The sequence below is a fragment of the Chlorocebus sabaeus genome, chromosome 20, assembly GCF_047675955.1.
Source record: "Chlorocebus sabaeus isolate Y175 chromosome 20, mChlSab1.0.hap1, whole genome shotgun sequence".
Lineage (NCBI taxonomy): Eukaryota > Metazoa > Chordata > Mammalia > Primates > Cercopithecidae > Chlorocebus > Chlorocebus sabaeus.
This window is the reverse complement of record NC_132923.1, coordinates 50,100,761-50,118,275: the sequence shown is the minus strand read 5'-3', so window position 1 is coordinate 50,118,275 and position 17,515 is coordinate 50,100,761. Positions and strand designations below refer to the sequence as shown.

The following is a 17,515-nucleotide window of genomic DNA, read 5'->3' as shown; positions in this document are numbered from 1 at the left end:
GGATGAGGCCTATGTTATAGTGGTAAACTGCTTTTATAAATGTTAATCATGTCTAAAAAGTACCTTCACAGCAACATCTACATTAGTGTTTGACCAACAGTTGTGTACCATGGCCTAGCCACAGTAACACTTCACAAGAGGGAATGTCAAACTATTTAAAACAAATCACTGGACTCATGAATATGATGCTCATTTACATCACCTACAGATAAGGAGACCAGATATACAGAATTATTGACTTGTGTAGGGAGGGGAGTGGGCAGGTATCCTATACTAGTTCTACTTTAAGGTTGACAGGGTCTTGTGTGAAGATAAGTTAGAGATGTTTATATAGCATTGGAATTTTTTTTTTTTTTTTTTTCTGAGATGGAGTTTCGCTCTTGTCGCCCAGGATGGAGTGCAGTGGTACGATCTTAGTTCACTGCAACCTCCGCCTCCTAGGTTCAAATGATTCTCCTGCCTCAGCCTCCCAAGTAGCTGGGATTTCAAGCGCCTGCCACCACGCCTGGCTAATTTTTTTTTTTTTTTTTTTTTTTGAGACAGAGTCTCATTCTGTCACCTAGGCCAGAGTGCAGTGGCGCGGTCTCAGCTCACTGCAAGCTCCTCCTCCCGGGTTCACGCCATTCTCCTGCCTCAGCCTCCCAAGCAGCTGGGACTACAGGCGCCCACCACCACGCCTGGCTAATTTTTTTGTATTTTTGTAGAGACGAGGTTTCACTGTGTTAGCCAGGATAGTCTTTATCTCCTGACCTCATGATCCGCCCGCCTCGGCCTCTCAAAGTGCTGGGATTACATGTGTAAGACTCTGTGCCAGGCCCCAGCTAATTTTTTGTATTTTTAGTAGAGATGGGGTTTTGCCATGTTGGACAGGCTGGTCTCGAACTCCTGACTTCAGGTGATCTGCTCGCCTCAGCCTCCCAAAGTGCTGGGATTACAGGCATGAGCCACCGCGCCCGGCCTGGAAAGTAGCTTACGAAGCTGATGAAGTTGCTTTGCTCTAATTAGAAATCTAGGAGGCCAAAAAAAAAAAAAAAAAAAAAAATTCTAGGTGGCAAGGTCTTGTTTTCAGTTAATCACTGATGTGCCTGACCAATGGATGTCACTCAGAATTTCTCGAACAGTCCTAAAAGCAAGTCTGAAATTAGAAAAATGCCCCTTAAGGCAAAATAAACGTGTATATATATATATATATATATATATATATATATATATATATATATCTCACCCAAATTCACTGAGCTGTAGATGAGTAGGTGTTGAAGTTTTCAAACACGGCTCTAAGATTTTTTTGACACCACTCCATTCAGTCTATGTCCTCTTCTCCTGAGTCTGGCCTTTGTGACTGCTTGACCCATAGAAGATGGTAGAAGTAACACTGTGCCATTTCTGGGCCTAGGCCTTAAGAAATTGGCAGTTTTCACTTTCTGCCTCTTAGGATGCTTACTTTTGGAACCCAGTCACCATGCTGTGAGGAAGCCCAAGCTGCTTAATGAAAAGGAACTGACAGCCAGTATCAGTGTCAGTGTCAGTTGTGTGAGTAATCCATTTTGGACAGGCATATGCTAGCCCCAGTTGAGCTACTCCAGCCAATCACAGATAAGGGCTCCTCACTGAGCCCTGCCCAAATTAGATTTGTAATGCAAATAAATAATTGCTTTTTAAATTTTTGAGACAGGGTCTCATTGTGTCGCATAGTCTGGAGTGCAGTTGTGTGCTTACGGCTCACTGCAGCCTCAACCTTCTGGGCTCAAGTAATCGTCCCACCTCAGCCTCCCGAGTAGCTGGGACTACAGATATGAAACACCAAAGCCAGCTAATTTTTTATTTTTTGTAGAGGGGGGGTCTCACTGTGTTGCCCAAGCTGCTTTTGAATTCCTGGGCTCAAGCAATCCTCTCACTTTGGCCTCCCAAAGTGCTGGGATTACAGGTGTGAGCCAATGCCCACCTAATGTTTTAAACCAGGGGTGTCCAACCTTTTGGCTTCTCTGGGCCACATTGGAAGAACTGTCTTGGGTCACACATAAAATATGTCTAATACATAAAATAGTCTAACAATAGTTAATGAGCAAAAAAAAAATTGCACAAAAACTCATAATGTTTTAAGAAACTTTATGAATTTATGTTGGGTTGCATTCAAAGCCATCCTGGGCCACAGGTTGGACAGCTTGTTTTATTTATTTGTATTTATTTATTTATTTATTTGAGACGGAGTTCCACTCTTGTCACCTAGGCTGGAGTGCAATGGTGTGATCTCGACTCACTGCAACCTCCACCTCCCGGGTTCAAGTGATTCTCCTGCCTCAGCCTCCCAAGTAGCTGGGATTATAGGCAGGCACCACCATGCCTGGCTAATTTTTCTATTTTTAGTAGACACAGGGTTTCACCATGTTGGCCAGGCTGGTCTCGAACTCCTGACCTCAGGTGATCCATCCCCCTCAGTCTCCCAAAGTGCTAGGATTATAGGTATGAGCCACCGCGCCCTGCCACAAGCTTGTTTTAAACCATTAGGTTTAAGGGTGTTTCTTAATGCAGCAGTAGAAACTAGACCAGAAGAGGCTTGACTGGGCTCTGGGCTGTGCCTGTGCAGGGTAAAAGGTTGATAGTGTGGATAGGCAAGGGACAGAGCTGGACAAGATTTCATTCTACATGGAGAAGAACTGAATCCTGTATTGTTGGGCTAAAATGAAGAGATATGGACTTAAAGAAGACAAGTTATTCAGGCTGGGTGTGGTGGCTCACACCTGTAACAATCCTAGCACTTTGGTTGGCCGAGGCGGGTGGATCACCTGAGGTTGGGAGTTGGAAACCGGCTTGGCCAACATGGCAAAACTCTACTAAAAATACAAAAATTAGCCAGGTGTGGTGGCAGGCGCCTGTAATCCCAGCTACTCGGGAGGCTGAGGCAGAAGAATTGCTTGAACCCAGGGCAGGGAGGCTGCAGTGAGCTGAGATCGCTTCGTTGCAATCCAGCTTGGCAATAGAGCGAGACTCTGTCTTAAAAAGAAAAAAAGATGACGACGAGTTAGTCATTGTTCATAGGAGAAGGTTAGGCAGGAAAATGTAGATATCACATCAGTTTGAGCTATGGGTCAGTATCCAGACATTCAAGTTAGAAGTAGAAACACAATTCAGGCCAGGAGAATAGATTTTAAAATCCGGTATGGCAAATAGGGTAGTCTACATGGGCACATGAGGATTCATGATCTGGGAGATCAGGCAACAGGAATCAGGGAGTTAGGTCAAGTCTGAATGCAGGAAGAGGTAAAACCAGCCCCAAGAACCCTTTGTATTAGTTACAGTGGGGACAGAAAGAGTGAAGATCTTAGATAAGAATCAAATTACTCCAAGAATGGAGCTCCATGGTCTTTCAATGAGCCTAGAATTGAGACTAGTATTTAGCTCAAAGATGAGGGTGGGGGATAGTGGTAGAATCAATGACCAAGTATGGTGTGAACTAATAGGTACTTACCATTAGTTAACATAACTAGTGAATAAAGATCCTTTAAGCATATTTGAACATATTAAAATGAACATTGGGATCTCAACAAATTTAAAATTTATGCTTAGGTTTGTCTTTTTTTTTGTTCTCAAAGTAAGCTGATGAGTAGTTTTAAAAAGAAAAGAAAATTGTAGGCCGGGTGCAGTGGCTCATGCCTGTAATCCCAGCACTTTGGGAGGCCAAGGCACACAAGGCTGAGTTCCAGACCAGCCTGACCAACATGGTGAAACCCCGTCTCTACTAAAAATACAAAAACTAGCCAGGCGTGGTGGCATGTGCCTGTAGTCCCAGCTACTCAAGAGGCTGAGGCAGGAGAATCGCTTGAACCTGGGAGGCAGAGGTTGCAGTGAGCTGAGATGAGCCATTGTACCTCCAGTCTGGGGGACAGAGTGAGACTCCATCTCAAAAATAAATAAATAAATAAATAAAATTAAAAAGGCAAATCGTAGCTGGAAAGGGTAGTGGGGAAGTGGTGGTTGGGGAATTGGGAAGGGTTAATGGGTATGAAATAAATAGAGTAAGACCTAGTATTCGCTAGCACAGCAGGGTAACTACAGTAAAAAGTAATTTATTCATTTATTTATTAATTATTATTATTATTATTGAGATGGAGTCTTGCTCTGTCACCCAGGCTGGAGTGCAGTGGCACCATTTCAGCTCACTGCAATCTCCGCCCATCGGGTTCACGCCATTCTCCTGCCTCAGCCTCCCGAGTAGCTGGGACTACAGGCGTCTGCCACCACGCTCGGCTAATTTTTTGTATTTTAGTAGAGACACGGTTTCCCCATGTTAGCCAGGATGGTCTTGATCTCCTGACCTCGTGATCTGCCTGCCTCGGCCTCCCAAAGTGCTGGGATTACAGGCGTGAGCCATGGCGCCTGGCCAAAAATAATTATTGTACATTTAGAAAGAACTAAGAGTGTAATTGGGTTATTTGTAACACAAAGGATAAATGCTTAAGATGATGTATCGGGTGAAACCCTGCCCCCCAATATTTATCGTGGGTTCTTTTCTATTTCCTAGGCATCTCGGCTGGTTTGAGAAATAAAGGGAAAGAGCACAAGAGAGAAATTTAAAGCGGGGTGTCCGGGGGAAACATCACACCTCAGCAGGTTCCATGATGCTCCCCGAGCCGTAAAACCAGCAAGTTTTTATTAGCGATTTTCAAAAGGGGAGGGAGTGCATGAATAGGGTGTGGGTCACAGAGAGCACATACTTCACAAGGTAATAAAATATCAAAGGACCAGGCGCAGTGGTTCATGCCTGTAATCCCAGCACTTTGGGAGGCCGAGGCAGGCGGTTCAGTAGGTCTGGAGATCGAGACCATCCTGGCTAACATGGTGAAACCCTCTCTCTACTAAAAATACAAAAAAATTAGCCGGGCGTGGTGGTGGGTGCCTATAGTCCCAGCTACTCTGGAGGCTGAGGCAGGAGAATGGTGGGAACCTGGGGGGCAGAGCTTGCAGTGAGCCAAGATCATGCCACTGCACTCCAGCCTGAACAACAGAGCAAGACTCTGTCTCAAAAAATAAAAAATAAAAAAAATAAAATATCACAAAGCAAGTGGAGGCAGGGTGAGATCACAGGACCACAGGATGGGGCAAAATTAAAATTGCTAATGAAGTTTCGGGCACGCATTGTCATTGATAACATCTTATCAGGAGACAGGGTTTGAGAGCAGACAACCTGTCTGACCAAAATTTATTAGGCGGGAATTTCTTCATCCTAATAAGCCTGGGAGCGCTACAGGAGACCAGGGCTTATTTCATCCCTTTGGCTTTGACCGTAAAAGGTGGTCACCTTAAGGGGGCCGTCTATAGACCTACCCTCAGGGTGCATTATCTTTCTCAGGGATGTTCCTTGCTAAGAAAAAGAATTCAGCGATATTTCTCCTATTTGCATTTGAAAGAAGAGAAATATGGTTCTGCTTTGTCCGGCTCACCGGCAGTTAGTTCAAGGTCACCTCCCTTGTTCCCTGAACATCGCTGTTATCCTGTTCTTTTTTCAAGATGCCCAGATTTCATATTGTTCAAACATACATGCTCTACAAACAATCTGTGCAGTTAACGCAATCATCACAGGGTCTTGAGGCGACATATATCCTCCTCGGCTTACAAAGATGACGGGATTAAGAGATTAAAGACAGGCATAGGAAATCACGAGGGTATTGATTGGGGAAGTGATAAGTGTCCATGAAATCCTCACAATTTATGTTCGGAGACTGCAGTAAAGACAGGTGTAAGACATTATAAAAGTATTAATTTTGGGGAACTAGTAAATGTCCATGAAATCTTCACAATTTATGTTCTTCTGCTGTGGCTTTAGCCGGTCCCTCTGTTCGGGGTCCCTGACTTCCCACAACAGTGATGGATACCCTATTTACCCTGATGTTAATTTCATGCCTGTACCAAAATATCTCACGTAATCCATAAATATGTACACCTACTACGTAACCACAAAAATGAAAAGCAAATTGCATACTAGAAGCTCCTAAAGAGGTAATTGGTCATTAATGAAAGCACTAGATAAAGCACTTTGTGTTTGCATAGGCATAACTGAGTATCTGCTGATTGTTCAAGACCTTTAGAGTTCATCTTATTAGATTCTGTCATTCCCCTGCTTAAGGTTTTTTCCATTCTGGTTTTATTCTAAAAGTAACTTAGTATACAGCTAAATTCTCAAGATGGGATGAACCGTATCCTCTTTGCTCACCTTTTCAATCTCGTTTTCCTACCACTCTTTCCCCTGGCTCACTAGGTTCCAGACATGTTGCCCTTCTTTCACGTATGTGGAAGTGCTAGACTTTCACCTAAGTCAGGGTCATTGCACAGGCTCCTCCCTGACTGGAAGGCACTTCAGTTTACTTTTTCCCTGGATGGCTTCTGTTCATCTTTTAGGCCTGTTTAAATGTTACGCCCTTAGACAACTCTACACTCACTTGTGCCCCCTTTGTAATTCTCTCCTAGTAACTTTTCTTCATTGCTTTTCATGTAACTGTAATTGTGTATTTGTGCTTCAGTTGTTCAGTGGTTGCCCCTCCCATTACAATACGACCTATACCAGATGTGACGACATAATGGATTTTTTCATGACTGAAGCTCGGGAACAGGAAAATGAGTTAAAATCCAATAAAGTGAGAGAAGGCAGAAGAGGTAAATTGAGAGAATTAAAGATACCTTTCAAAGAACCGCAGTCTCACAAACTTTTGGGGGAGGCAAACTGCTTTATTACATCTAAATGGTCCCAGATGATAAGATTGTAAAATAATAAGTCTTTTCTTCATGAGTGATCAAGAAACCCTAGAATGTGCAGAAGTTGAAGCTCTCATACATTGCTGGTGGGAATGCAAAATGGTGTAGCCACTTTGGAAAAGTTTGGTAGTTTCTCAAAAAGCTAAACAGCACAACTCATTAATTCCACTCCTAGATATCTAAGAGAAATGAAAACATCTGCACACAAAAGTCGTACATGAAAGAGTATAGCTGCATTCGTAATAGCAAAAACAAAAAAATCCCTAAATGTCTACCAAATAAATAAAATGTGGTATATCCATACAAAGGAATATTGTTCAACTATAAAAAGGAATGAAGTATACGCTACACTGTGAATGAGCCCTGAAGACATGCTAAATGAAAGAGCCAGACAAAAGGCCTAAGTGATTAATTCATTTATATGAACTGTGCATGATAGGGACATCTAGACAGAAAGCAGATTAGTGGTTGCCTAGTGCTGGGGAAGTAGGTGTGAGGGTGAGCACTAATAGGCATAGGGTTTTTGGGGGAGATAAAATGTTCTAAATTTAAACTGTGGTGATGGTTGAATATAATTCTGAATATACAGGTTGAGCATTCCTAATCTGAAAATTTGAAATCCAAAGTGCTCCTAAATCTGAAACTTTTTGAGCACCGACATGACACTCAAGGGAAATGCTCACTACAGCATTTCAGACTTTTGGATGAGGAATGTTCAACTGGTAATGCAAATATCTCCAAATCTGAAATTCAAAACACTTCTGGTCCCAAGCATTTCGGATCAGGGATACTCAACCTGTCTTAAAGTCATTGACTTGTACACTCCAATGGGTGAACTTTTTATGTGATTTGTATCTCAGTAAAAATGTTTAAAAAGATGGTCAGGTGTGGTGGCTCAAGCCTGTAATCCTAGCACTATGGAAGGCCAAGGTGGGCAGATCACCTGGGGTCAGGAGTTCGAGACCAGCCTGGCCAACATGGTGAAACCCTGTCTCTACGAAAAATACAAAAATTAGCCAGGCATGGTGGCAGGCATCTGTAATCCCAGCTATTCGGGAGGCTGAGGCAGGGGAATCGCTTGAACTCGGGAGGCGGAGGTTGCAGTGAGCTGAGATTGTGCCATCGCACTCCAGCCTGTGGGACAAGAGCAAGACTGTCTCAAAAAAACCAAAAGTAAAACAAAACAAAGTTACAGATGACTCTTGTTACCTATGGTCAAGTCCTTGGAGCCAATGAATTAGTGAATGCTGAACCACTGCTTCCAGGAAAAATAGAGGTTCCTGGGAACCTCTCATCACTGATTTCCATCCATCAATCAACATGTAACATTGTTTTTATGTTGTTTCTGTTTAAAGACATATTTTATATTCATATATTAAAATTGAATGGCCAATAGCACTATGATTCATGCCTGAATAAAGCTATCTGGAACACATATTTTTTCTGGAGGCTCTTCCTGTACTCAGAATACCAGACAGCACTTTATTACTAAGCTTGGGGGTCATTTTAAACAGTAAAACCACCAACAAAAAGCACAAAAATGTGAAATATGTGGCACTAAATACTGTTAAAAGGACACTCATTTGTAGTGAGAGTTGAAACAATGGTGTCACCTTGTTCCACCTCAGCTGGGAACATGTAGGTTGGGCACTCAAATATTTGGATGCTCTGTGCATACTGTGAATGACTATGGAAGTGCTGTATTACGGGGTTACAAATGCATTTTAGCAAACAGGTGAATTCAAAAAAGGAATCTGTGAAACATGAGGATAAACTATATGATAAAAACCATTTCTACCAAATTTTCTTTTTTTTTTTTTAAGTTCTGAATTTCAAGGTCTAAACTTCAACCTCTTCATATAGCCGGATAGATAAAATACAGTATTTGAGATACACACTTCAGGACTGGGTAAAAGGAAAAGTCTGTTTTAGAGACCTTAATCCTTAGTTTTATTCCTTCAGTATTTCTACATAACCATGTTTCAGGCTGTGATTCCTGAGTCAAGGGACAGTTCAAAGGTTAAAGTGTTGTTTACATTTCATCAGCAAAAGTCTATTTTGAATTTTTGATCACAAATGCAGGACCTATCCTCCCCAGAAAGAGTCCTCTGCCACAACAGGGTTTAATTAAAAGGCACTTTAATTTTCAAATAAAAGAAATACTTACATCTGATATGTAAATATACTTGTATCTGAATTCTCTATGTAAGTATATATCTGGAATAAGTTGCTCATATCTGGAATCTGTACTCTTACTTCCCATGTATTTGTAGATGTTTTCATATACTAGCTACTCTGCCAATTTTAACGTCTAAAGTTTTGCAGTATTTGCTTTCAAAATTTTTTTTTATTAATTTTAATTTTAGAATGGCTTTCAAGCCTCAACTCCTCTTAAAACAGACATCAGTTCTTGCTCATAGTTCCTTGTAAGAGGCTTTTGCCAAATTCAGAAATTTAGAGATAATTTAACTGTGTTAGGTTATAAGTAACACAATTTTGGCAGGGGGAGCAGTCATAAGTATCAAATGACTATTACACATTGTGTTTGTGAATATGAATAAGCCTAATCAAATGTCTGATTTTGGCTACAAAACTGTACTTTTTGGATCAGTATTTATACCCCTTTATTGGTAGTCAGCAGTTTTGTTTCTTTAAAAAGATGTTCTTTGATTGGTGAAAAACAATTGGAATTGGCTGATTAACTTGAACTTCCCAATTAAAACAGTGGGGTTTTGGTAGACACTCTTATTCATCAGCTTGAGAACTTGGAAGCACTAAGATACCGTGGCTCTTCAGCCTCTTTGATCTCTCATAATAACTTGAATACAATAGACTTTTTAGGCCTCTCTTCACTTAAAAAAAAAAAACAAAACTCAATGCCAGATATTCATTCAACTAGCTCTTCCTGCCTAGAAACCAGTCCAATTAGTTCTCTGTGCTAATCGCAGAAGTTTTGAAGTTTCATTCTTCAGTCCCACTATTGTTTTGTATGTGGTGGCAACTCCTCTCTTGCTGTTTTTTCCACTGTCTGTAACTGGCTTATTCTTCCTCTTGTTCTGAACTAGTAATAACCAGTGGGGATTGGTGGCACATTTAACCAGGGCCTTGTACTATCAAAACGATGGTCCTCTCCATTGCTATAGGTGATCAAAAGTAGAAGTCGGCCAAGATTTCTTATATTATTTTGATTAGCCAAATTACTTACGGCTTATATTTGTTATCTTGCTGGCTTTAAAAATATATTTCTTAATTTTAAGAATTACATAACACAAACCGCTAGTAAAGATCTCTATTAAAAATAAATACTTTATAGGCCAGGCTCGGTGGCTCATGCCTATAATCCCAGCACTTTGGGAGCTCAGGTGGGAAGATCACCTGAGGTCGGGAGTTCAAGACCAGCCTGATCAACATGGAGAAACCCCGTCTCTACTAAAAATACAAAATTAGCCAGGCGTGGTGGCGCATGCCTGTAATCCCAGCTACTCCTGAGGCTAAGGCAGAAGAATCGCTTGAACCCGGGAGGCAGAGGTTGCGGCGAGCTGAGATCATGCCATTGCACTCCAGCCTGGGCAACAAGAACAAAACTCCGTCTCAATAAATAAATAAATAAATACATACATACACACACACTTTATAAACATTCTCTGATAGAGCTGCCTTTATAGATTTCCAACTATCCTTCATTTTAAAAATTTAATTCAAAATAAACAGTTAGCGAAGTTTCTAGATTATTAAGAATTTATCCTGAGGTAAAGCTGACAGAAGAGAATATCAGACCAATTTGATACATCTTATGAAGAAGTCGCTTTGAACCAGAGAGAAGGTTAGGCAAAGAAAATTAATTAATATAAAAATTCTGTATCATTAAGAGAGATTCCTTAAATAACATACCAATGAAAATGTGTTCATAAATGAAAAAACTTTGAAAAATAAAATCAGACAAATATAAAGCACTATTACCAACAATAAGATGTTATAAGTTTTAAATATTACAGCTATTTTTATATTTTTGCTTAAAAAAGGGCTTATATGAAAAAAATGCATTGAAAAACATCATTTTTACACATGAAAGAACAAACCAGGAGAATTCCAAATTCAGATAGATTTTTGAAACTTTTTATTTATATTTTGGTCTTACAAATGATCACTTTTAAATGGACTTTTCTGTAAGAATGTAAAACTCAAAAATTTGCCAAGTATGTATCTGATCCACACAAATCCTTAGGAAGGTTTTCTGTGTAGTCTTCATTAACGCAAATCTTTGTGAATGTTTCACCCTTACTGTAGGATCTTGAATATGTTTTACAATAATGAAGCTACAAAGTTTTTATGCAGTGCATTCATTATAAACTATAAATAACATTTGTATTAAAAAGAAAGCTGCGTAATACAAAAATAGGAGAGACTCTGAGGAGCAGGCAATCTGTTGAGGCTCAGTATATCTTATTTGCTTTGTAGTCTGCTGTCATTTCTTTCAAAGAGCACACAGCACATGAGGCATAGTAATCATCTGTCTTGTTAACCTCTCTAATTTAAAAATCTGTTGTTCGTAAAACTGGACCAATTATCACAAACTGTCATTTGCATAATTAACCACAAGTCTGTTACAAAGCATTTTGTTAGTGGTATCAACAAATGCAGGAGGATGGAAATTTATAAAAAATGGGTTTTGTTAAGCTTGCCAACTCCTTAGATATCATGGACTGTACTGCCATTTCACGATTTAATTAGATGTTTAATGCCTCAAGTAAAAGACTGATCAATGGAAGCAAGCAAAACTAAATTATTTTGTAGGTGCTGTAATATTTCATTTGATAAGGTAACAAAAGGATAGGACAAAATTTAAGCAAGATTTATATGCGTTCCAACTTTTCACTCAGGAATTCTTCTACACTGTCTGTGTTCCATTTGAGAATGCTTAGTTCTTCAGCAATGTTCCCATTGTCATCCAAAAGCTTTAATACAGGGTCTGAACCACGGACATACTACAAAAAAGAGGGACATCATAATTACTTTCTGTTCAGAAAGAGCCTTCTCAGCCTCAACTAAGACAAAACAATTCAATTCAGTTTAAATTAAGTAATTTAAAAAAAGCTTTTAGACATGACAATAAACAAGTCTTAAAGGAAATCTTTAAGGAGAAGAGTTTTACAGGATTTCGGAAAAAAAGGAGAATTTAAAAAATCATTAATTAATTAATTCATTCATGAGAAAGGGTCTTGCTCTGTCGCCCAGGCTGCAGTGTAGTGGCACAATCTCAGCCCACTGCAACCTCCGGAGACCTCTTGATTTCAAGCGATCCTCCCACCTCAGCGTCCCTAGGACTACAGGCACGTGAAATTATTTTACTTTCAAAGAGAAAAATATATATTAGTAGCAAGACAGTTTATTTGGGATTTGAGCTTATTATTGAAACTAACAAATATGTAATGCCCACGTGATACTCTCAAATGAATTTAAAACTGGATGGAGGCAGACAAGTTCAAAATAATTGAGAAAATGATGGTATAAGAGCAATGTTTTAAAGTAGGCTGTGCATATACATTTTCAGACACAGAAGCAATCACACACTGGATCATACATTTTCCTTGGCGTAACAAATCTAATGATTTTAGTTGTAATCAGTTTAGAATTAGGCTGGGTTCCCAAAACTTCAAATCCATTAGTTGTGTCCGATATTTCTCCAGAGAGCTCTGAGAAATTCTAATTCTGGGTAAATATGACAACAGCCATTCATTAAGAGATCAAATAATTCAATTTTAAATTAAGTAGCATTGGATAACTAAAAATGTAGTTATGTAGTTCAGCAGTGATGACAGAGTTCTTAGAACTTCTTTCCAGAAATATGCTTCAGTTTATCTAGGGTATTCTGGGGTTGTGAACTCCAAAGATGGAGACTAGCTCTGATGTGATTATTAACACTTGGTATATTCCCAACCCACTTGTGGAGTTTAGAAAAACAGGCCATCCAGGCTATTGAATCAATATAACATTACTACTTAAACATTTTGGTCAGGTTTTTTTTTTTTCTGAGACAGAGTTTCGCTCTTTGCCCACGCTGGAGTGCAATGGCGCCATCTCGGCTCACTGCCACCTCTGTCTCCTGGGTTCAAGCAATTCTCCTGCCTCTGCCTCCCGAGTAGCTGGGATTACAGGCCCCTGCCACCACAACCAGCTAATTTTTGTATTTTTAGTAGAGATGGGGTTTCACCACGTTGGCCAGCTTGGCCTCAAACTCCTGACCTCAGGTTATCTGCCCACCTCGGCCTCCCAAAGTGCTGGGATTACATAGGTGTGAGCCACTGCACCCAGCTTGTCAGGTTACTTCTTAAGTTAAAGATGTTTTTTTCTTTTTTGCTTGGATTTGAGATCCCAATATTAAAAAAAATTCCGGGCGCGGTGGCTCATGCCTGTAATCCCAGCCCTTTGGGAGGCCGAGCCGGGCGGATCACAAGGTCAGGAGATCGAGACCATCCTGGCTAACACAGTGAAACCCCGTCTCTACTAAAAATACAAAAAAGGAGCCGGGTGTGGTGGCGGGTGTCTGTAGTCCCAGCTGCTTGGGAGGCTGAGGCAGGAGAATGGCGTGAACCCAGGAGGTGGAGCTTGCAGTGAGCGGAGATCATGCCACTGCATTCCAGCCTGGGTGACAGAGCGAGACTCCGTCTCAAAAAACAAACAAACAAACAAACAAACAAACAAACAAACAAAAAACTTACTATAATCCCAAAAGGAAATAAGAAATTAGATAGAATATAGTTTTAAAAATCCTCAACAAAATATTAGCAGTCAAATCCAGCAATGTGTATAAGGAATTATATGCCACTATCAGTTGCAAAACACTTATCTGATAAAGAACTTGCATTCAAAATATACAAAGAACTCTAAAGTTCAGCTTACCAAAAGACAAAAAACAAAAAACCTCAAGTAAAAAGTAGGCAAAAAAACACAGACAAACAGGACCACTCAAACTTAAAAACTTCAGTGCATCAAATGAAACAATGAACAGAATGAAAAGACAACCCAGAGAAGGGGAGAAAATATTTGCAAATCATATATATCTGATAAACGTTTAATATCCAGAATAGATGGAACCTCCACAACTTAACAACAACAACCAAAACCCAATTATAAAATGGGCAAAGGACTTGAATAAACAATGTTCCAAAGAAGATAAACGAATGGTCAACAAAATGTTCAACACCATTTATTTTAAGAAAAATGCAAATCAAAGCCACAATGAGATAGTACGTCATACCTATTAGGATGGCTACTATCAAAAAGCAGAAAATAACAAGTGTTGACAAGGACACAGAGATATTGGAACACTTGTGCCCTGTTGGTGGGATTGTAAAATGGTGAAGTCATTATAGAAAACAGTATAGAGGTTCCTCAAAAAATTAAAAACAGAATTACCATATGATCCTGCAATTCCGCTTCTTGGAATATAGACTCAAAAGAACTAATGGCCTTGAAGAGGTATCTGCACACCCAAATGTCATAAAAGCATTATTTACAATAGCCAAGGGATGGAAGCAACTCAAATGTCCACTGATGGAGGCATGGATAAAGAAAATGTGAGCTGGGCATAGTGGCTCACGACTGTAAATCCCTGTTCTTTGGGAGGCTGAGGCAGGAGGATCGCCTGAACCCAGGAATACAAGACCAGCTTAGGCAACATAGCAAGACCCCATCTCTATAAAAAATAAAAACAATTTAGCTGGTCATGTTGGTGTGTACCTGTGGTCCCAGCATCTTGGGAGGCTGAGGTGGTAGGATCGCTTGAGCCTCAGAGGGTGAGGGTGCAGTGAGCTGTGATTCACATCACTGTCCTCCAGCCTGGGTGACAGAATAAGACCTTGTCCAAAAAAAAACACTGTGTATGTATGTGTGTGTGTGCGTGCGTGTAGTGGAATACTATACATTCTTAAAAAGGAAGGAAATCCTGTCACATAGTACAACATGGATGAACCTTGATCCATATAAATCAGTCATAAAAGGACAAATACTCCACTCATAGTAAGTATCTGAAGTAGTCAAAACTATAGAAACAGAAAACAGGTAGTTGTCAACAGCTGGCAGGAGGGCGGGGGTGTTGGTGGGCACAGAAAGATAAAATTAAGTGTTTAATGGGTGTACAGTTTCAGTTTCACAAGATGAAAAAGTTATAGAGACCTCTTACACAACAATATGAAAATACTTAATACTGGACTGTAGTATACTTAAAAATGGTTAAGACTGTACATTTAATATTTACCACAATTTAAAAAAAGAGAGCAAAAGATCTGAACAGACATCTCATCAAAGACACACAGATGGCAATAAACACATGAAAAGATATGCAAATCATGTATCATTAGGGCACTGCAAATTAAAACAACAATAAAATACCACCACATACTTATTAGAACAACTAAAATCCAAAACAGTGACAAAACCTAAAGCTGGTGAGGATGTGGACCTCTTAATCACTGCTAGGGCAAATGTAACATGATGTTATCACTTTGGAAGACAGTTTTGCAGTTTCTCACAAAGTTAAACAATCTTAACTGTATGATCCAGCAATTGCACTCATAGTTACTTACCTCAATGAGCTGAAAACTTCTGTGTACACAGAAATTACACAAAAATATTTATATTAGCTTTACTCAAAATTGCCCAGAATTGGAAGCAACCAAGATGTCATTCCACAGGTGAATGACAAAACTGGTATAACAGAGTAATATTCAGTAATAAGAAGCCAATCTGAAAAGGCTACATATTGTATGGTTCCAAATATGTAACAATCTGGAAAAGGCAAAATTATAGAGATAATAAAAAAATCAGTGGTGGTCGGACGCAGTGGCTCACACCTGTAATATTACCCAGCACTTTGGGAGGCTGAGGCGGGTGATTCACTTGAGGTCAGGAGTTTGAGACCAGCCTGGCCAACATGGCAAAACCCCATCTCTCCTAAAAATACAAAAAAATTAGCTGGGCATGGAGGCATGCTCCTGTAATAAAGCTACTCAGGAGGCTGAGACATGAAAATTGCTTGAACCCAGGAGGCGGAGGTTGCAGTGAACCAAGATGGTGCCACTGCACTCCAGCCTGGTCGACAGAGCAAGACTCCGTCTCAAAAAAAAAAAAAAGAAAGAAAATTAGCGGTTGCCAGAGGGTGGGGAAGAGGGAGAGAAATGACCTGAAAGTGTGAAGGATTGGAGATTTCTTAGGGTGGTGAAACTATTCTGTATGATACTGTAATGGTAGATATGTAATATTATGCATTTGGCAAAACTCCTATAATCACATAACGCAAAGAATGAATGCTAATGTGAACTATTAATTAATATATCAATATTGATTCATCAATTGTAACAAATGTACTATACCAATGCAAGATGTTATAACGGGAAAACTGAGGGGGGGTGGGTGGGGGCCAGGGAGTGTATGGGAATACTCTTTCTTTTGCGTTCAAATTTTCATAAACCTAAAACTGCTCTAAAAAATAAAGTCTATTAAAAAAATTATTTTTCAGTGAAATTAAAAATTTAAATTGATACATAATATCTGTACATGTTTATGGGGAAAATCATTTATTCAAATATCTACTTTAATTATAAAATAAAGAAATTAAGGCTGGAAAAAAGAGATTTCCATTACAATCACCTTACCTTGATTTGTAGTCCTCTGAACAATTTGGGTTTATCACTCCTAACGAAAGCTTATAAAAAAAGAAAAAGATTCAATAGTTCACTTCCAAATCCAAGCTAGCTAAAAAGATTAATATAAAAGTGGAAATAAACTTAACAAATCAAGCATTATATCCTATATGAAAAGAACGAAGAAAATTTAAACATCTATGGATAAATGGAGAGACATACCATATTCTCCAATATTTTAAGACATTAATTGTTTCAAATTAATAGAAATCCCAAATTCCAATAGGATTTTAAGGCTTGACAAAAATGATAGCTCAATTTTAAGACTAAATGTGTAAGAATAGTCAGGGCAGTTTTTAAAAAGTAAGATATGGAAAGAGAATTTGTTCCACTGTTTATTAATACACTATGTGATACAGATACCATAACAGAGAAAAGAATAGAACAGGAAATTAAAAGAGATAAAAATGTCTGTGAGAATTTTTTAATGTGCTAAAGCTATCAAATCAGAGAGAGGGAGAGGGGAAGGGGAGAGGGAAAAAGAGATATATGTTTGCCTGGCGGTGTGCGTGGGTTATTCGATAAATACTTCTGAGAAAACTGCCAAACTGTTTAGAAAAAAATAATCGCAGAACTAATAATCAGTCATGATAACTGCTAAAAAGGAGAGGTTAAAAATACTACCAAAGCCTACAGCACAGAGAAAAATATGGAATATAAAATTCTACTCCTAAGTATGACCCAAAAGGAAATGTTTTATAGATACACCTATGTAAAAATGGAAACATCAGGACAACAAAACACCACCATAAGCAAATTAAAAAATGACAAACTGAAGAAAATTATCTCAAATATATAAAAGGGCTCTTACAAATAATTAAGAAAAAACACTACGTATAGCAATATGTACAAATATACAAATGGTCAATAAACATTTGAAATAAATGTTCAACTTCACATATAATCAAAGAAATGCCCAAACAATGAGGTACTCACATTCAGAATTACAAAGATTAAAAAGAATACTAAAGGGTAGAGAGGGAACAGGGAGAGGGATTTTGCTGGGAATGAGCTATGGGAGGAATATAAATGGGCACATCCTTCCTGAAGGATATTCAGCAAAA

General features: G+C 39.2%; 1 protein-coding gene across 1 annotated transcript in view; it reads right to left on the bottom strand.

Moving 5' to 3' along the window:
• Window positions 1–10,850: 10,850 nt before the first annotated feature.
• SELENOF (selenoprotein F) overlaps window positions 10,851–17,515 on the bottom strand; it is a 49,288-nt gene continuing 42,623 nt past the window's right edge. The window contains exons 4-5 of the mRNA XM_038002524.2: window positions 16,404–16,453; window positions 10,851–11,735 (exon numbers count right to left, since the gene is read on the bottom strand). Coding sequence (XP_037858452.1) covers window positions 11,604–11,735; window positions 16,404–16,453 — 182 coding nt within the window. The 3' untranslated portion in view covers window positions 10,851–11,603. The remainder of the gene's footprint in view (window positions 11,736–16,403; window positions 16,454–17,515) is intronic.